The sequence below is a fragment of the Rattus norvegicus genome, chromosome 8, assembly GCF_036323735.1.
Source record: "Rattus norvegicus strain BN/NHsdMcwi chromosome 8, GRCr8, whole genome shotgun sequence".
Taxonomy (NCBI): Eukaryota; Metazoa; Chordata; class Mammalia; order Rodentia; family Muridae; genus Rattus; species Rattus norvegicus.
The window spans coordinates 38,882,014-38,902,963 of record NC_086026.1 but is presented as its reverse complement, the minus strand read 5'-3'; the positions used below and the strand labels follow the sequence as shown (position 1 = coordinate 38,902,963).

General features: G+C 42.0%; 2 protein-coding genes across 14 annotated transcripts in view; one reads left to right on the top strand and one right to left on the bottom strand.

Annotated features, from left to right (window-relative positions):
* Positions 1-20,950, bottom strand: part of Arhgap32 (Rho GTPase activating protein 32) — a 260,593-nt gene that overhangs the window by 36,997 nt on the left and 202,646 nt on the right. For 12 of the 13 annotated variants that reach the window (XM_063265405.1, XM_017595999.3, NM_001427098.1 and 9 more), the window contains one exon: positions 20,119-20,200. The exons of the other annotated variant lie outside the window; for it this stretch is intronic. In XM_063265405.1, the coding sequence (XP_063121475.1) occupies positions 20,119-20,200 (82 nt within the window). The remainder of the gene's footprint in view (positions 1-20,118; positions 20,201-20,950) is intronic. 13 annotated transcript variants of the gene reach the window in all.
* Rpl35l2 (ribosomal protein L35 like 2) lies at positions 5,386-11,463 on the top strand. The gene has a single exon (XM_063266380.1). It carries the CDS (start codon positions 10,163-10,165, stop codon positions 10,526-10,528), a length of 366 nt encoding a protein of 121 aa, XP_063122450.1. The 5' UTR covers positions 5,386-10,162; the 3' UTR covers positions 10,529-11,463.

Genomic DNA, 20,950 nt, shown 5'->3' with positions numbered 1-20,950 from the left:
TTGTTCCTCAACTCTTTGCAAAGACAAAGTGTGGTTTTTTTTAATAACTTGGTGACTTTACCAACTCAGTTATATAAAAGACTATGACTAATTTCATTTCTAAAAGTGGAACAAAAGGAAGATTTGCATTTTACCAGAAGCGAGTGGGAGGAAACTTGAGATAGATATAAAGTCCCTGATGCTGAATGCATTTTAACACCAGTGTGAGATAACACACAGGTTACAGATTTCTGAGCCTGCTCAGGTTTAACATTACTTGGGCTCTTATTTTCCTAGGATGTCCTATTTGGTAAGTATGATTTCAGGAAGAAATGTATTAATATGTATATTCTCACAAAAATTATAGAAAACACACATTTTAGGGATTCAGGTATATCAGAGGTAGGTTTACGAAGATCCTGCATGAACTTCTACAAAACAGTTTTCAAACCTTACACTGGACAGCATGGACGTTCTCTTTCCTGGACATGTTGTTCCCTCTTTGCTTAGATTCAAGTACAAGTGTCCGCTTATGCCACTGCGTGTTCTGTTAGGCTATGGCGGTTGGCACCGAGCATTCCTATTACCAGAGATGGATTGGGGGGTTGTAAAGGTTTTACAGCATAAGGTAAAGTTCTAAAAATATAGGTATTTCGAGAGTATGGGACTTACAGTGAGTATCTTTAAAGGCAAAAGTTGCCTCCTTCCTTCAAAATTTTGAGATCTTTAGCATATTACCTATTAGAACCCTATTTTTTTTCATGATACAACAGAGTGAGAGTCCAAACAGCCACCACTTACCTTACAAGGGATGGAAGTTAGCCCGTGTCAGGAAGTAGGAACTGTTTTCCCCATTACACTTTCTTTTCCCCTTTGATCTGAAAACTTTGGTACTCTTCCCTTAGTACTTGACTGACAAAGAATCTGACTCAGCTTTTCAGACCAAGTTTAGGGAAATGTGGCCATGTAACTCGAAAGAAGGGTAACCAAGGGAGGGTATAGATTTTTTTTCTCCTGTAATTTTCCAGCTAATTTTAGATTTCTGCTCTCTTTTACTAAGTACAAAAGATTATTATCTAATACTTGAAAGGCAAAAGGTTGTACTGTCAGATCATTTTGTCTGAGTGACGGGTGGTTTGTTTTTTAAGTTGGCTGTGAAAAGGAACTCTACGTTCTGAAACTTCACCTAATGTTTTTCAAACTACAATGCTGATTACAATTAAGCATTTAAGCAATGGTGGGTTAATCTTGAAAAGAAAATGAAGCCAGGCTGCTTTGTGTTTTAGAGAAAATATTATTTCCATGTCATGCCAGTAAAATAGCATGATGAAAATGCTCTATCAAAGTACCACATAGGCACTAGCCATGCAGTCTCTGAGGATGCACAGTCCTTCATGACTAGCAGTGGGCCTTGGGAACGACAGTGCTGGAAGGAGCAGAATGCTGGCAGGAATGGGGAAGACAGACAGGAACTTACTTCCTTATGCTAACCGAGCAGGCTTTCCAGAGCCTGCTGAAGTCAGCAGCCCTGCTGATAGTCCTCTAACCAAGCATTGAAATAGTATTAGCCTACAAGAAACACACACACACACACACACACACACACACACACACACACACACGCATGATCGTCTAATGATGAGAACCTCTGTTATATTAACTCGGGTCTAGAAGGCATTACCAAAGCAGCTGACCAGAAACAGTAGAAAAATAAGTCTTCCCTAAAAGTCTCTGGGAAAATAATACCTGTGCAGTACAACTGACAAATTTTACTTTAAGAAGTGATTACAGATCTATAAACAAGACAAATATTAATTTCCCGATAAATACTGAATCAATATTCTCTTAAGATCTAGATCAAAAATGATCTAAAAATACCTCTAAGGAATTAGTCCAGAAGTTGTCTGAACGAAATAGTGAATGATAGCTTGTGATCTCCTTACCTCTTGCTGTGATTCAGGTTTTAAGATCAGTATTTAAAATCACTCCGTGACTGTACTCAGCAGTAGACTCGGCAGGCAACAGGAGCTGTGCATTCTGTACAGCAGCTTACAAATGGAACATAATCACAGCAGCTCAGACCTTATCCCGCACCAGAGGGCGCCTGGCCAGGGCTCTACCACCCTGGGAGGTGCCAGCTGTTACCAGGTCCCCCTTTCAGAAGCACTTGGCCGGGATTTCAGCCCTGTTTGAGTCAGCCTCTGCAGAGAGTTCTGCCTTCAGGAGCTTAATCCTCCTCTCTCAGCCCGTACAGCTTTGCCACACCACAGGAACGCCCCAACTTAAGCTCACACTTGCAGAACAGGCTTCACCAGCATGGCTCCACCCACCAGCCTCCCACAGGTGAGCGTTTCCTGGTCAGAAAGCGGCCCTAGGAAACTGCAACTGTGCCCTGCTCGCCCTGCTCGCTTTGCCAGTTACTTACTATTCAGTTATTTGTGTTTGCTAAGTAGGTGGGCACAATGTATCTGAGCAAATGAGGCAGGTTAGGCCAAAGTAACACAACAAAGGTTCCGAACCAAGTGGGAGGTATTGTTAGTAAAAGGCTGAGTCATGCAACCCATTGCAACAGGCTGAGGGAACAAACCTTTCAATACCTCGGTTGATACTAAGTTGTGACTGCTACGCTAAGCCGCATCCATTTACACAGTCTCTGCATGAAAGATTTTGAGAATGGCGATTATACATTTATCAGGGAAAAGAAAAGTTTGCTCATAACTGAAAATCCAGCATTTCCAAAAAGTGAACTTTCACTGTACAGTGTGACATGCAATTCATCGCTGACTCCAAGGCACTTCCTGTCCTCTGCATTCATAAAACATTGTCATAAGTTGTCTGCACAAGTACTACACTCTGAAGAGAATCCTCACCCTACATTATCTCCACTACTGGGTTTTTAAAACTAGGAAACACTGGCATACTTCCTGTTCCAATGAGGTTTTACCAATTCCAATTAAAATTTCACTGTCGGATATCGTTTTCTTCAACAAAATCATTACTAGGTACCACACACAATTCTAAGTACTTACAAAATCTCCATGCAGCTCTGTGATGCTGAGGCTGTTATCTATCTTACAAATGAAGAAACTGTGGCAGGGAGGCTGAGCCATGCGCCGGGCAGCATGGCTGTTAGGCTCAGAGGCAATAGCACCATGTGAGACTCTTGGTTCCACTCACTCTTCCCTCCATTTTTGAACACAGCTCTGAATCTCAAACTGTTGCTAAATGACAAGCCACAGTAAGGAAAGAAGGATTTGTTTGGTTTAAAATGCAAAAGGGCACAGAGAATCCCAGGGGAGGTAGGACAAAGCAAGTAAACTTCCTGGCAGTGGAAGGGCTGTGGCTGTGGGGTTTTATTGAAGGAGATGCAAGGCTCCTAAGATTTATTCCTGACAAAGAAGGTTTCTTCCTTAATTTCGAAATAAAAACACCTTCCTTCCCCCCTGTCCCCACCCACCGAATCATTTCTTAGTTCAACACTAAACACAGCAAAGGAGGGCAAGGGAGAGAAAAGAGGAGAAAAGGAACAAAGACAGGGTGCTGAGGAAATGGCTCCGTTGGTAAACTGCTCACCACACAAGGATGAGTAGATTTAGATTCCCAGCACCCAAACAAAAAGCCTGGTGTGGTGGAAGGTGTTGATAATCTCAGCACATGGGAGAAAGAGACCGGCAGATACCTGGCGCTCACTGGCCAAACAGGCCTGCTAAACTGGTTAGTTTTGAGTTCAGTGAGAAACTCTTGTCTCCAAAAATAAGGTGGAGGGTGATTGAGAAAGACAACCACCAGCAACCTCTGGACTCCTCGTGCATGCAAGGGTGTGCACAAATGTCCAGACATATACGCACCCTCCACACACACAATCAATCAAGGTGGAAACAGAAGAAACATGTAACTTAGAAAGCCACTCTGCTAGCACCCAGTGCAGTGCACAAACATTTATGTAGGTGTGAGAGAACTGAACAGTTCACACCAGCAGCTCTCATGTTAAAGCCAGAGCCGGTGCCGTGTGGAGATGCACGGGAGGGTGTACAAACGCCGGCAGGGTTGGGAGCATTAACTGACTTGGATGATGTCAGTCCCCTGCTTTTCACAATGCATCGCTCGGCAGGTTATATAAGATGCAACAACTCTGGGAGTGACAAGGACAAGCAGCCCCTCTCTCTGCTATTTTTGCAATTTTTTTTTCTAAGACATTTCAAAAGGAAAAAATTGCAAGTACCTTTAACTGAAAATTGCTCTGCATTGTGTCACCTATTGATCACTTATGGCAGAGGGGAAGTCAGCTATCTGTCCTTCACATCTGACACAACGTTTGGAGCTGACTATCTGTGAAAAGGGAGTAGGATGGGTCGGTAGGAGGCCAAGAGAACTCACCAGGGAGGCACCTGGCTACATTCTTAACTTTCTGTTATAAACGTTATTGCAATGATTCAAAGCCTTCAGTGTGTTTGCAAATCCTTTGAACTATGGCCAGATATATTCAGAATCAAAACACTTTTCTCAACACTTTCACGTCCCACACACTGGTCGAGGCCACCACCACCTCTTGCCTGGTCACCCAAAACAGCCACTCTGAGTCTTTTTTTTTTTTAATCCCTAAGTCGGCCACCAAAATTATCCTTTTAGCAGAGAACATTAGCTCAAGCCACTGTTCTTATGTTCTTCACCACCATCCCAAGTAACAGCCAACCCCCAGTGGCACCGAGGCCAGAGGAGGATGGAGCGGCATCCTTCCTTGCCGGACTCATCTCTCCACTCTTTAGTTCACCCGGCCCTCCTGCTTAGCTCTGACAGCTCTCTACCTTAATACTCCCTGGGTCCTTCTGTGGAGGTCTTCCCTGAGTGTATGCACATCTTCCCTCCTGTCTCCTCTGTGAACACGCCCCTCTCCTGCGGTCTCTACCCCGTGAGAACACTGTTCCGATGCTCTGTCTCTGAACTCCTCTCCACTGTGCTTTCCCCACGGCACTTACCTATTTTACCATCTACTGATTTAGTCCCCACCCCCATGGCTCCTTCCCAACTCCCCCAAGGATGAAACTCCATCTGCCGTGTTCTATCTCGGCTGCAGCACGGAGCGTGCACCTAAGGATCACTTACCAGGACACTGGGATATTATTATTATCGCTCAGTGATAGGGCACTTGGCCTCTCATGAACGAGGCTGGAGTTAGCTCTCAAGTGCCATACAAGATAATAAATTATCTGATTAATGAATAAAGCCCAAATTTGAAATTTGATTAGCCAAGGACTAATCAGGGCAGGACGAGTGTGTCTAGGGGCCTATTCCTTACAGTTTTAAGGAAATGTGAGAGCTTAGAAAATAGTTTTGATATCTCTAATGCAAGCAGCTCTTGTTCATAATTACAAGTCAAAAACTGTTTTCAAGTATGCACTATGCTAGGGGTTGGGGATTTAGCTCAGTGGTAGAGCACTTGCTTAGCAAGCGAAAGGCCCTGGGTTCGGTCCCCAGCTTGGGGGGGGGGGGGGGGAGAGAAAGAATACAACCTTACAAAATGTGGAAGAGGAGGTAAACAAAAGGAGGGGGAAAGACATTATCCGTTTTCTAGGGTTCTTTTCCTGATGCAGCATAACAAAATAGCACCTTGACATAATATTTACATTATATTTGGGGAGGAGGCCAACTCAGGTATTCTTAATTTCCAAACCTCCTCTGACTCTTCCAAAGACACTGATTTTTATCACCTCATTATTTTTTTATGCCTGTTATGAGTATTTTGCCCACATGTATATCTGTGTACCATGTGCAGGCCTGGGGCCCACAATGGCCAGAAGAAGGCATCCGATTCCCCTGGCACTGGAGGTACATAGGACTGTGAGCCATCATGTGGGTGCTGAAAATTGAACTTGAGTCTTCTAGAAGAACAGCCATTGCTTTTTGACCACTGAGCCATCTCTCTAGCCCAAACCAGATTCGTAAAGGATCAGTCTCACATGTGTATATGTGCGGCAGGAGGAATATTCAAGGTAACATTCCAAATATAATGAGGAAAAGCATGGTCACTCCAGTTAAAGTGACCCTGAAAGAAGATGCCAAAAAAGGAGCTGGAAACTCAAGGGATGGAGGGAGAGAGGGAGAGAGGGAGGGAGAGAAGGGGGACAGGGATGGGAGAGGGACTGAGGGGAGAAGGAGGGAGGGAGGGGGAGAGCAAAAAGATATAAAAGAAGTAACTGCAATTAGCAACTTTACAAGTAAAACAACAGAGAAAGCGAGACCACTTTCTTAGAAGAACACAAGGAAGCTTTGCCTTAAAAGAACACAGTGGGAGGGAGGGGTACGTACAAACAAAATGTGTTTATGAAACTCTCAAAAAAAAAAACAAATAAACTCAACACTGCAGGCTGGGAATGCTGCTCTGGGATACAGCCCTTGACCAACATGCAGCCAATCCCTGAACTCCACTCCCAGTGCCACTCCAAACAACAAAGAAACAAACAAAAAACTATGGCGAGTTTTATTCTTAATTTCAAACTAAACTGCTAAATAAAGCTGGTATGGTTATCATATTAAATCATTTCTTAAATAAATGTAAAGATCTCACCAGTTACATGCTTAATTATAAAGTTCTTCCCCAAAACGAAAGCTCGGCTATTTCTGTATCTGCTACCAGAGGAAAATGAAACTGGCTATTACCAAACAGAGGACAAAAATACATCCTGCAGGCCTATTTATGGGATCATCTACAGAGGCTCCTTCTCCCACCATTGCCTATAAATACTATAATGAGGGCCTGAGAGATGATTCAGCAGGTAACTGTGCTCGCTGCGAAACCTGAAGATCTGAGTTCCATCGCCGGGACCCACATGAGGGAAGCACTTCATGGCAGCTGTCCTCTGACCCCCTCCATACATGTATCATGGTGTGGAAACAGGTTAAAAACATTAAGTATATACAGTAACAAATAATTTGTGGTGTATTGGATAGTTTTAAACCAAATAATCTTCTGTATCAATTACCTACATCTTTGTTTCTGACCTGGGGATTAAATACCGGAATCAATGGACAGGAAGCTGAAGTACAGCTGAGCGTAGGGCACTTGCCTAGCAGACCCGAGACCCTAGCTCAAGGTCCAGCACAGAGAAAAAAGAACAGATGGTAGACAGACATGCAGACAGACAGTCTCTTTCTACTTTAACTTACCTATAATTGTTTTGCTGACTTTCTGTTGCTTCATATTAACATTTTATATTTCCCTTTTTAGATTTGATGAATTATTACTTCTTGGAGAATTTTACACAATGTATTTTTAAAGATTTATTCACTGTATGTATATGGGAGCTCTGCTTTGATAGATGTCTGTGCCGTCCTGCTGATGCCTGCAGAGTTAGGAAGGGCATCTGGTCCTGCACAGAATACATTTCGGATATACTCACCTCCCCATCTCCTTCCCTTGTCACCCTCTCAACTCTCCCAGCCCACTGCATCCAACTTTGAGATTCCTGTAAAAACAAGTCACTTCTTTCTCCATCTGTCCCAGTTTATGTGATCCAGATAATCTTGGGATTTGGACCTGCTCTGTTATGTAATCAGTCTGCCAGATCAAAACAAAACAAAACAAAACAGGGTCCTCACTCTCATGGCAGTCATAAAATGCTAACTATCTGCTCAGCTAGCGGAGTGGCTACATAGCTACCCTCCTGTCCTCTAGGAAGGGATTTTGTCCAGCCAAAGTTTGCGCAGGTCTAATGCAGGATGTCACAAACACTGCAAGCTCATGTATGTGGATACGCCTGTTGTGTCTGATCTTTCTAATCTCTTCTGCTAAGATCCCTGAGTCTTAGCATGGGAAACAGCGCATCCGACCTGGGGCTGAACACCCTACAGCCTATTGTTCTCTGCATGTTGATCAGCCGGGTCTCTGTGTTAACCGATACCTACTCCAAGGAGAAGTGTTTCTGATGGTTGACAGATGCTCTGATCTTATTATACTTCATAACACACACACAAACACACACACTCATACACACACACACACACAAACACACACACTCATACACACACACACAAACACACACACTCATACACATACACACACAAACACAAACACACTCATACACATACACACATACACACTCACACACACATACACACATATACACAACATATACACAACACACACATACACACACATATACACACACACATACACACTCACACACACATACACACACACATATACACAACACACACATACACAACACACATACACACACACAGAGAGAGAAAGAGAGAGATCATAACATGTAGTTACATAGGTCATAGGCTCTAGGAGATAACTCAGTACTAATACTATAAAATATGCTAAATAACCACAGTATTAAAGCTAATACTAAAGGCTTTTTAAAAATTTCTGTCCAACTATTTCAATCAGGGTCCCTGGTCTTGGTGTTAAGAAGCTCATACATCAAAAGTATACTTTAATTTCATTCGTATATATTATAAATACTTATGTTCCTTAGGGATATTTCATATTGTGTTCTGGAGGCTGGTAATGTCTGTGTGCTATGTTTGAGATTCTCTCTCTCTCACACACACACACACACACACACACACACACACACACACAGAGAGAGAGAGAGAGAGAGAGAGAGAGAGAGAGAGACAGACAGACAGACAGAGAGACAGAGAGACAGACAGAGAGACAGAGACAGAGACAAGGCTGCTTGGGATCTTTTGGTCTAGCGATTCTTTTAACAATGAGAAGTCAGAGTCATCAAAAGATGGTTGGAGGGGCTGGGGATTTAGCTCAGTGGTAGAGCGCTTACCTAGGAAGCGCAAGGCCCTGGGTTTGGTCCCCAGCTCCAAAAAAAAAAGAACAAAAAAAAAAAAAAAAAAAAAAAAAGATGGTTGGAAGGAACAACAACAGAAGCACACTCTGCTTCCCACTAGTCCTCTTGATGTTCTGTCTTCTTCTGCTCCTGACCCTATCCCTCTCACAAACAAGGTTAGATAATGTGACAGACATAGAATGTCACCAAGGAGATAATTTATAAAAGATCATTCATGTTGATGCTGGTAACGAAGCTATGGCATTAGTGTTTAAGAATTTTTCACATCTGTAAATTGTGGTATTCTGCATTCTTTCTTTGCGATTTGTATCCCTTTGACCTCTGTTTGTTGTCTAATTGCTGTAGCTAGGACTTTGAGTACTTTATTGAATAGGTAGGGAGAAAGTGGACAGCCTTATCTAGTCCCTGATTTTAGTGGGATTGCTTCAAGTTTCTCTCCATTGAGTTTGATGTTGGCTACTGGTTTGCTGTATATGACTTTTACTATGTTTAGGTATGGGCCTTGAATTCCTGATCTTTCCAGGACTTTTATCATGAAGGAGTGTTGAATTCTGTCAAATGTTTCTTCAGCATCTAATGAGATGATCCTGTGGTTCTTATCTTTGAGTTTGTTTATATAGTGGATTATGTTGATGGATTTCCATGTATTGAACCATCCCTGCAACCCTGGGATGAAGCCTCTATGATCATGATGGATGACTGTTTTGATGTGCTCTTGGATTTTATTGAGTATTTTGGCATTGATATTCATAAGGGAAATTGATCTGAAGTTCTCTTTCTTTATTGGGTCTTTATATGGTTTAGGTATAAGAGTAATTATGGCTTCATAGGAGGAACTGGGTAGTGTTCCTTCTGTTTCTATTTTGTGGAATAGTTTAGACAGTATTGGTATTAAGTCTTCTATGAAGGTCTGATAGAATTCTACACTAAAGCCATCTTGTCCTGGACTTTTTTGGTTGGGTGACTTTTAATAACTGCTTCTATTTCTTTAGGGGTTATGGGAATGTTTAGATGGTTTATCTGATCCTGATTTAACTTTGGTACCTGATACCTGTCTAGAAAATTGTCCATTTCATCAAGATTTTCCAGTTTTGTTGAGTATATTCTTTTGTAGTAGGATCTGATGATATTTTTTTTTTAATCTCCTCAGTTTCTGTTGTTCCTTTTCACTTCTGATTTTGTTAATTTGGATACTGTCTCAGTGCCCTCTGGTTAGTCTGGCTAATATGATAGTTTACTTAAGTGTACCCAAAAATTCCACCAGAGAACTCACTCCTACAGCTGATAAACAAATTCAGCAAAGTGGCTGGATATAAAATTAACTCAAACAGCTCTTGAACCAGGCAGCCTCGGCCGTAAACAAAGACGCAATGGCCAAGATTAAGGCTCGGGACCTGCCCAGCAAGGAGAAGGAGGAGCTGTTGAAACAACTGGAGGATCTGAAGGTGGAACTGTCCCAGCTTTGTGTCTCCAAAGTGACAGGCGGCGCCGCGTCCAAGCTCTCCAAGACAGGAGTCATACGCAAATGCAGCGCCTGTGTCCTCACTGTCATTAATCAGACTCAAGAGGAAAGCCTCAGGAAATTCTACAAGGGAGAGAAGTACAAGCCCCTGGATCTGCCACCCAAGAAGACGACTCACCGCTGGCTCACCAAGCAGGAAGAAGAGCTGAAGACCAAGAAGCAGCAGCAGAAGGAGTGGTTGTACCCACTGCGCAGGTGCGCAGTCGAGGCCTGAGACGACGACGACAATAAGGTGCAAGACTGACTAAAAAAATTAACTCAAACAAATCAGTAGCCTTCCTCTACTCAAAGGATAAACAGGTTGAGAAAGAAATTAGGGGGCTGGAGAGATGGCTCAGTGGTTAAGAGCACTGACTGCTCTTCTAGAGGTCCTGAGTTCAAATCCCAGCAACCACATGGTGGCTCACAACCATCTGTAATGGGTTCTGATGCCCTCTTCTGCTGTGTCTGAAGACAGCGACAGTGTACTTATATAAATAAGAATAACTAAGTCAAAAAAAAAAAAAAGAAAGAAAGAAATTAGGGAAAGGACACCCTTCACAATAGTTACAAATAATATAAAATACCTCGGTGTGACTCTAACCAAGCAAGTGAAAGATCTGTATGACAAGAACCTCAAGTCTCTGAAGAAAGAAATTGAAGAAGATCTCAGAAGGTGGAAAGATCTCCCATACTCATGGATTGGCAGGACTAATATAGTAAAAATGGCCATTTTGCCCAAAGCAATCTACAAATTCAATGCAACCCCCATCAAACTTGCAACTCAATTCTTTACAGAGTTAAAAAGAGCAATTTGCAAATTCATTAGGAATAACCAAAAAATAAAAACAAAAAACAAGATAGCCAAAACTATTCTGAATAAGAGGATTTCTGGAGGAATCACCATCTCTAACCTCCAGCTGTGTTACAGAGTACACAGGGATGGACCTATGGCTCCATCCACATACGTAGCAGAAGATGGCCTTGTCAGGCATCAGTGGGAAGAGAGGCCCTTGGTCCTGTCAAGGCTCCATGCCCCAGTGTAGGGGAATGTCAAGATGGGGAAGTGGCAGGGAGTGGATGGGTGGGTGAGGGACCATCCTCATAGAAGCAGGGGGAGGGAGATAGTGGGTTTCTGGAGGGGAAACCAGGAAAGGGGATAACATTTAAAATGTAAATAAAAAAATCCAATAAAAGAAAAAAATTTTAAAAAAAAAGAATTTTTCACATAAGGTTAAGAGAAAACCATACAGAGCAGAAGCAGAATCACTGGAGGTAGAGGACAGGTCAATAGAAAATGTCCATATAATGCTGTAAGAGGAGAGAGGGAACAGAACAGAGCCCAAGATCAGGAGACAGCACCGTGGAATGTAAGTCATGTGGGCGGGAAAAGAGAGGAGACAACAGCTGAGAGTGTTTCCAAACTGGGACGAGATACCAACAGTTCCTCGGTGAACAACACCGCAACACAAACCCAAAGGAGAGGCACCCGCTCCCCTCACGGTACAGCTGTAACGTCTTCCATCCAACTGTCTCCTGTGATCCCTCTCCTCCCTTTCTGTCCTCTCAGACTCGTACCTTTCCCCCCTTGAGCACTACCGCTCTTTGCTGTCTTGATCGGGACACAATAACTCGGTTTCGTTTTCATCTACGTGAGTTATTGAACACAATAAGAACATTAAAAAAAAAAACAGCTTTAAAGGGAAAAAACCTCCACTGCCCTTGTTGTGTAATAATATAGGAGCTTTAAGTTTTCAGACTCAAACTATAGCCGCATCTTTCCGATTTGGCATCTAACAGTGACAGATGGCAATGTTAAAAATAAATAGAACATTCGAGTTGTTTATACTGTAGGCAAAGACAGTTTTAAAGTGTGAAACAAGCCCAAGGCTGACGGAACGCGCATCATCTCTTCAATCTGCATCAGGAGTGCACTTTTCCTGAAGCCAACTCTGGGTTGTTCTAAAAGATGAACCATGAGCCGCTAAAGGTAACGACCTGCAATTCTACGAATTTAAACCTTCCTGTAGGTGATTAACTCTCTCGGCTGTAGAGGCTTCGAGATTATTATTACGGGAAACATTACTTTTCCTTGAAAACGTGAGAACATGTTATTAGTACAGATAATTTTAATGAAAGTGCTAAATTAGGTCTTAAAAACTAGGGTTTTAAGGCCACCTCTGATTGAAATTATACCAAGTTGGGTAAAATTCTAGCTTCCAACACAAGAAGACAGATGAAACAACGTTAAAGAAATTACTGTTGTTGTTGTTGCTGTTGTTGTTGTGCTCATAAAAATCCACTCACCTTAACAACCTGGCTTTTTAAAAAAATCTGACAATTACGTTTACAACATTCAAACAAAAAGAAGTAGAGGGGAAAAACATCCCTTGGTCTGGAAATACACATCTACGATACTCCACACAGATAATAACTTCCCCAATGGCCAGAGACTGAATTCATCCCCCTGAGACTGTAAATAAATCAAGGGTGTGCATGCTTTCGACTTCCACTCGATTTGTACTGGTGGATCTCACCAAGGAAACCATCAAGAAAAACTAATAAAAGCTGCTAAGTCATGTTGCTGCCACGGGGAGCAGCTGACTTCCAGAATCCTTCTTTATCTTGCTTGGTTTCCTGCCGCTGCTGTTACAAAGGCCCTTCTCTCCTCTCCGAGTCTCCTAGGAATTGAGCCTCGAGAATAAATACTCACTACATATTGCTGTGTCTAGCAAAGTTGTATTTTTAAATTGGCTGGAAAATAAGGGCATTTCGAGAGAGGCATACACTAAAGCAATTCATGGCCAGCTAGCCAATTCTGCAGTAAATAATTAAAAAAAAAAAAAAAGACAGTCCAACCAACCAGAAAAAGTAGCCACAAAAATTACAGAATTCTGCAAGTTAACTTAACTGTAAATGGCGCTAATTCTCTATCTGAAAGACAGTGACTGGCTACCTGATGAGATTTTCTTAGAGATCCAACTAGAAGATGCCTCCAAGAAAGCCAGTAGCAACAACACAGAGGGAGGGAAAGGACGCCCAGAAGTGCACCAGGCTGGTCACAGCTGAGACCAAGGAGCAGGCTCATCTGACGGTATAAAGTAGATTACCCACCCAAATAGCAGGAGATATTAAAAGGCCATTAGATAATGACAAAAGGGAAGACAAAGGCAACAGCTGCCAGTATATGAATAACAAACATTGGAGTTCCAATGTCATTAACAAATACTGAGAGACAGGACAGACGGACTCTGAGATGGTGAGCGGTTTCAGTACCCCACGCCTAGCAATGAGTACATCGACCAGACTGAACGTCAGTAAACACACCTCAAAGTTAAACTGCACCATACATGAAATGGACACATTCCTCTCTGAGGATCAATTAACAGTCTCTAGAGGGGACAACATTCTAGGTCATGAGACCAGTCTTAATAAATATATCATAAACAAGTTGAGACCTTTCTTGTATCTTATCGGATTATAGTGGAACATAATTAAAATCAATTATCATCTATATATTTTTCTATAAAACCTCAAACTACATAAATAATTGGGATATTGAACAACATATTCCTGAATGACCAGAAGGACACTAAAGAAATCAGGGAGAACACAAAAAATATTACTAAATGAAAATAAACCTCTGAGACACAACAAAAACAGAAAAATGAAGGTTTGTAGATATGGATCCTTAGGTTAAAATCTCACAGAGCTTAAATAAATAATGATGTACTTAAAAGCCATAGAAAAATCAAGACCAATCCAAAACACCAGGTGGAAAAGATAGTGAAACAATCTAAGAGAACAACAACATAGAGAAGACATGAACTAAAGAGATGTCTGGGGGCGCCGGGGGGCAATGATAAAGCCTTATCCACCTAGCCAAAAGAAAAAGGCAGAATACCAAAAATAACAAAATTAGATATATAAAAGAGGTACAATAAATTCCAATGAAATTCAGATCATTAGAAAATAATTTGAAAACATATTCTGAAACAACTGGAAAATAAAAATAAAAAAAAGAAAACCCTAAGATACATATGACCCACCACAATTAAAGAGATTAAAAACAACTTTAAAAGATCCATAATGATCAATGATATTGAAAAGCAATCAAAAAAATCCTCTCCCCCATCCGTCCCCCTGCCAAAAAAAAATCTCAGGACTGATAAGATTCACTGCTAACTTCTATGAGACTTCCAAAGACTTAACTCTAGTCCTTCTCAAAATGTTCCACAAATACAAAGAAAAGGAACACTGTCTAACCCTTTTGTGAATCTGAGTGTTGTCCAAATATTAAAACCAAAGAAAAGACACAACAAATAGAAAATTCACAGACCTATTTCCAAAATGAACAGTCTGAGTCTTAGGTCTGTAAGAACTCCCAGTAAAATACTTGCAAAACAAACGCAAGAGCACACTGAGACCAATCGTCATGACCGCGTTTGTTTGGCTTGAGGATTCAAGGATGGTATCCTGGCTTGCTTCTGTGATAAAACACTATGCCCAAAAGCAACCCAGAGACAAAAGCGTTTATGTCAACTTACATCTCCCAAGTCACGATCCACTGCTGAGGAAGACTCAGGCCAGGGAGTCAAGGCAGCAACTGAGGCAGACGCAATGGAAGAATGCTGCTTATTGGCTTGCTCTCAAAGGTTCTCCTTTATATGACTAAGGACCACCTGTCCACAGTGGGCTGGGTCCTCCCACATCTATATTAATCAAGGAGGTATCCCTACAGCCTTCCCACAGGCCAGTGTGGTAAGGAGGCATTTTCTCAATTAAGGTTCCTTCTTCCCCATGACTCTAGCTCGTGTCATGTTGACAAAAAAAACTAACTAGCACAGATGGTTCAACAAACAAGAAGAAATCATATAAATAGACTTAAGGACAGAGATCTGGTGATAATCTAATTAGATGCAAAAATGCCCTTGATAAAGTTTGAGAAATAATGAAAATTCTTGAAAGAAATTGAAGAATAAGAATTAACATACTTCGATATAATGGAGGACACCTATGGCAAACCTATAGACGAAGTTACCGTAAGAGGGGAGCTGACAGCGCGGCCTCTATCAGGAGAAAGGTAAGGGTATCCAATCTCTGCACTCTTACTTCAGTACAGTGCCTAAAGCCTTAACTAAACAGGAAAGCCTGAGAAAGCGACAAAGGAACATAAACAGGAAAGGGGAAGGGTCACGTTTTCTTTATTTGCACACATTTAAAAGGACCCTACGACATGGCCCCCAGAAGACTCTCAGATCTAATAAACACTTTTAACAAGGTGGGAGGCACATGACACACCAAAGTCAGGAGCTTTTCTATACACCAACAATGAATGTGCTGGGAAAAACATCGAGAGGAGAAAAGAACTCACTGTAGTTTAAAAAATAAAAATAAAAAAAACTACCTAATTATATAAGCCTAAACAAGGAGGTGAATGATATCTATGATGGAGTCTTTAAGAAACAAAAGGAAGCAGACGCTAGAAAACGGGAAGCCTTCCCATGATTACTGATTAGAATAATATTGTGAAAATGGCTATATTAACCAGTTATCTATATACTCAGTGTAACCCCCACTAAGATCCTATCAACAGTCTTCAAGGATTGAAAGACTAGAATCCTCATGGAAGCAGAAGCTGACCAGTCACAGTGACCAGTCAGAGCAGTAAAAGCCGTCACAGCCACGCCCTGATCTGAACTCACACAGTGGCACCAAACAACATAGTGAGTAGCACTCTCTCTCCTCCTCTTGCCCTGCCGCCTCTCTGTCTCTGTGCACCCCTGCCTCAAGGGAATAGAGTAGAATGCAATGTCTAGAAACCAGCCACGGAACTTAAGCCACTTAATTTTTTTTTCAAAGCATGTATAGGATTCAAGAAATCATTTTGGGGAAAGTAAACATACACGTGTAGAAGGATGAAACCAGATCCATGCCTCTTGCATTATGCAAAAATCGGTTCAAAATTTATCAAAACTTAATGTGTATTCTGAAACTTAATACAAAAGTTCACATTCTGAAATGGCTAGAGGAGAAAAAAATACAAAACCCATTTAAAATATAGGCACATGAAAGGACTTTCTGAAAAGGCCTCTAAGAGCTGAGGGAATAATTTCAGTATCTGACAAACTGCAGGTGCATGAAACTAAGAATCGTCTGCACAACAAAGAAAGTAATTAGCAGACTGAAGAGATCGTTTACAGAACAGGTTAAAATCCTGCTCAACTGTACATATCAGAGGAGGTTACCATCTAGATTCTATAAAGATTTCCCTACAAATGATTCAGTCAATAAATGGGCAAGTAAATTAAAGTTCAGAAAAGAAATACAAATGGCCGATAAACATGAGTCACCTAGATGATCCATGCCTACAACATATAAACATGCTTATGAGCATATTTATAGGGTGTTCCTAAAGGGCTTAACAGAGGGAAAACCTACTCTGAATGTGGACAGTACTATCTCATTGACTAGATTCCCATACTGAATAAAAAGGGAAAAGAGGGGGAGCTGGCTGCATTCGTCTCTCTACTTCCTGACTGAGCTGGCTAGTTTCATGTCAACTTGACACAAGCTAAAGTCATCTAAGAGGAGAGAACTTCAACTAAAACAATTCCTCTATAAAATGGGCTATAAACAAGACTTCAGTGATTTTAATTACTGACTGATGGGGGAGGGACCAGCCAATTGTGTGTGGTGCCATCCATGGGCTGGCAGTCCTAGATTCTAAAAGAAAGCAAGCTGAGCAAGCCATGAGGAGTAAGCTAGTAAGCAGCATGCCTCCATGGCCTCTGCATCAGCTCCTGCTTCCTGACCTGCTTGAGTTCCCGTCCTGACTTCCTTTAATGATGTCCAATGATGTAGAATATGTAAGCCAAACCACCACTTTCCTCCCCACGTTGCTTCAGTCATGGTGTTCAGTCACAGCAGCAGGAATCCTGAAGCATGAACCGAGGACATAATGTGACCATCCCCCTAGCCAGGCCTTCTCTAGCACGGTCAACTGTGAGCCTCCCAACTGCAGGGCAGCACAAAGCATCCTGCTTAAGTTGCTTTCTCCATTTTTTTGTCACCTCAGTGAGAACAGTAATTAACACACCACACTTGGACACAAATCTAAGGAAGTTACACCACCAGACCCTAAACACATATATAGTCATGTTTACTGTTGTGGTATTCACAACAGCCAAAATAAGGGAAGCAGTCTAGACTGGCCATCAACAGATGAATGATTTTTTAAAGTGTGGCACATACACACATCAGCCATGAAGAAGACTGCTCCAAGGTGGGTCAAGTTGACACCTGAGATCAGCCATCACATAGTGAATGATTTACAGGGAAATGGATGAAACTGGAGTCATTGTGCAAAGCAAAGTAAGCCAGGCTCGCAAGAAAGCTCGCACATCTCTCCTCACAAGTCAAACCCAGATTTAGATATGCACACCGTGACACACAGTAGGAGAGTGACTACAAGCTGAGGAGGAAAGTGTCTGAAGATGGGGAGACGTGACAGAGGGTAATGGGGAAGGAGAAGGCCGATTCACATGTGCATTTTGTCGTGTGGGATCTAAAGGACAAAACTTTGTCTGGTCTCCCTCGGATACAAATCTAGACAGCATGAAAGCAGACATCTATTTGAAGGGGAGACTAGTGTGGGGAGTAGAACAGTAAGGGTAGTTGTGAGTGAACATGAACGAAGTATAGTGGTACATACCTATGTATCATTATGAAATCCACTATTTTTACATTAACCAAAACATTAATTAAGAAATCTATCTATCAGAAAGATGGAGGAGTTGGGTATTTAGCTCAGTGGTAGAGCGCTTGCCTAGCAAACGCAAGGCCCTGGGTTCGGTCCCCAGCTCCGAAGGAAAAAAAAAAAAAAAGAAAGATGGAAACTTGTCTGAGACTTACATGTGATTGCTTATAGCATCCAGAAATAAAAACAACACACAAATAGGCAAATGTAAAACTACAGCTACGCTGCAGCACAGAAAGCTGAAAACACCTAGCAGGGTGAAGGGAGCCAGCTACAACAGAGAAAACGTCCAGAACTAGAAAAACCATACAGACCAAGAGGGCAGAGCAGAAGGGTTTCCTGCCGCTGACTGACAACAGGATTTCTTTGGGGTGATAAAGACGGTCCACACCAGCTTTACAACTACAAGGACACTAAAGACCTTGAAATATATATTTTATTTTATAAACATGAAAAAGGGTTATTTGTGTGTATGTGTCTGCTGTATCTAAACAACTGTGAGGTCAGCTCTGCTCCTTCTACGTTTGCGGGAGCTCTGGGGATGGAACTCAGGTCCCTGGGCTTGAGTGACAGTATCTTAACCTGTGAAGCCATCTTGCCTACCAGCTCTGAATTAGGAATTTTAAAAGGACAAACTTCATGGTATATAAATTATATTTAAAATGCCTTATACATGATTAATGCCATATTGTAAAAAGAAACACAATCACCGGAGTTACTAATAAATATTTATCAATCAAATACCCAAAGAGGACAAAATTGCTTGAAAATGAGAGAGAATCCTGGCTGAAGCACGACTGCAGACAAGACTGTTCTGAATAATTTTCTTTACTGAGAAATAAATTTAGTCTCCCTAAAATAAACAAATGGGCACAGGAGAAACTGGAACAATGACCCCTAGCCCATGAAGAGATATGCTGTGAAAGACTGTTCCCCGTCAGCATTCTCGCATGCTCAGCGCGGTGCCTGGTGGGTGCTGAGACAGGGAGAGCCCTCGATAGGAAATAGTAAGCTTTTCTTTTCCTGAGTCAAAAATGAGTCCTAAACTCTCAGGGTGCTTCAGGAAAAATAGTTCAAATGAATCTGGGCCCAGAAGTTTCTTCCTTTTCATTAGATGACGAGAGTGAAATGACTAGGGAAAAGTGAATTTCACAACTTGTTCCCTCCAAAACTCGCTCTGTTTTCACTTTGCCTTACATTCCTGTGAGGCTTGTAGCTTACAGCTCTCACCCTAATGCTCAGGAGGCAGAGGCAGGAAGACCAAAGGTTTGAGTCAAGCTGCCCTACACAGTTAGACCATTTCTTTAAAGAATAAAAATGAAAACGCATATGAAACTAGGCATCATCCACTGGGGATTCATTAGGATCCCACCCAGGTAAAACCTCTCACACACATTTAAAAACCCCCATCTCTTTATTCCTTAAATTACTCCCAGCACTGTTTCATTTGTAGTTGTGGTGCGTGTTCACATACTATGAATAAACTACACGACTAGAAATGCTGTCCAAGACAGTTTTATGTCCATTCTTATTGATAAACACGGGCTCTTTGCATCTTTTTAATTTTCAGTGAGTCACACCACCCAGAACAGGGAGGTAGATCGACTCGATCTCACAACACAACTGAGTCTGGTCTTGAACTCCTGATTCTCCTGCCTGCCTCTCCCCCTCCCGTTTACTGGGATTACGGATGGAAGTAAGCACAGTGGCCTCCTAGGTCACTTCTCTAACCTGCTCACCTTAGCCATCACTACCCATGCCACTTCTCTAACCTGCTCACCTTAGCCCTTACTACCCAGCCTCCTACTAGGTAACTGTAAAAGTAAAGGATAACAAAGCCTCCCAACCCACAGGCCATTAAAATTACCCCAGAACGAAATGCACGTCAACTTTTGAAACATGCTCCACAGAAAAGGGAAAGCACTTAAAAGTCAAAAACGTATAAGACGTGTGTCACATCAATAAATGCAAAGAACAGCAGAGCAAGCAAAGCACTTTCTTGAAATACACTGTGTGCGACTGCAACGAGCTGGCCACAGGACACAGAGGGAAATGAGTGCACTCACCTGGTTTTGGCACTGAGTTGGTCACTGACTGAGGAACTTTCTGGTTAATTAACTCGACGCAATGACCAGGGAAGAGTCCCACCTAAAGGAAAGCAACAAAGAGAGGATTCCAAACCAGCAAACAGACCAGTGTGTGAACGCTGCCAATTCAATTCCAGTAATGTACTCCGCGGCCCCTCCCAAACGATTCTAATATTCCAAGGCTCTGGATACCAGATGACAGTCACACAAACAAATAATGAAACAATCTGTTGCTATGAGCATATGAAGCTATGTGTAGTTTTCAGTCCAGATACCCAAGTGTGCTCTGTTAGTTTCAGTTTTAAATCCCTAAATTCTTTTATACCAACTAAAATATCCAATCTGACTCCAAGCTAGGCATCGAGTAAATAGAATTACTAGCTAATGCTTTACTTTGCTGAGATCTTGAGCTAGTGGCACTGATATCGCTACGATCAATGTTTATGCTGACTTTTAAAAAGATCGACACCAAGCCATAATTCAAATTGTTTTACGGGTCTCTTCTTCACCCTCCAACGGGTTTCATTTAAAAATAACATAGTAAAAATAAATTTTTGAAATATTGACTCATTTAAAACAGCAGTACTCGCTATGGCTAAGGAATCAGCACGGCAGGTAAGAAAGAAGGAGGGAAAAGGAAGTTCCACCCAGTGCCACAGACTGGCCTTGCAGAGCGTGCCATACTCCGCTTACATCGGCGCTGCCTGCACGGCCGTGGGTGAGACTCCAACCAGGTGTATCTGGAAAATGCTGAGTTCCAGGCACTCGGAGGTGGGGTGCGGCCAAGAGAGTGAATACAGAGATAAACACT

Coding starts and splice junctions, on each gene's coding strand:
- Rpl35l2 (XM_063266380.1), top strand. CDS start 10,163: ATGGCCAAGATTAAGGCTCGGGACCTGCCCAGCAAGGAGAAGGAGGAG.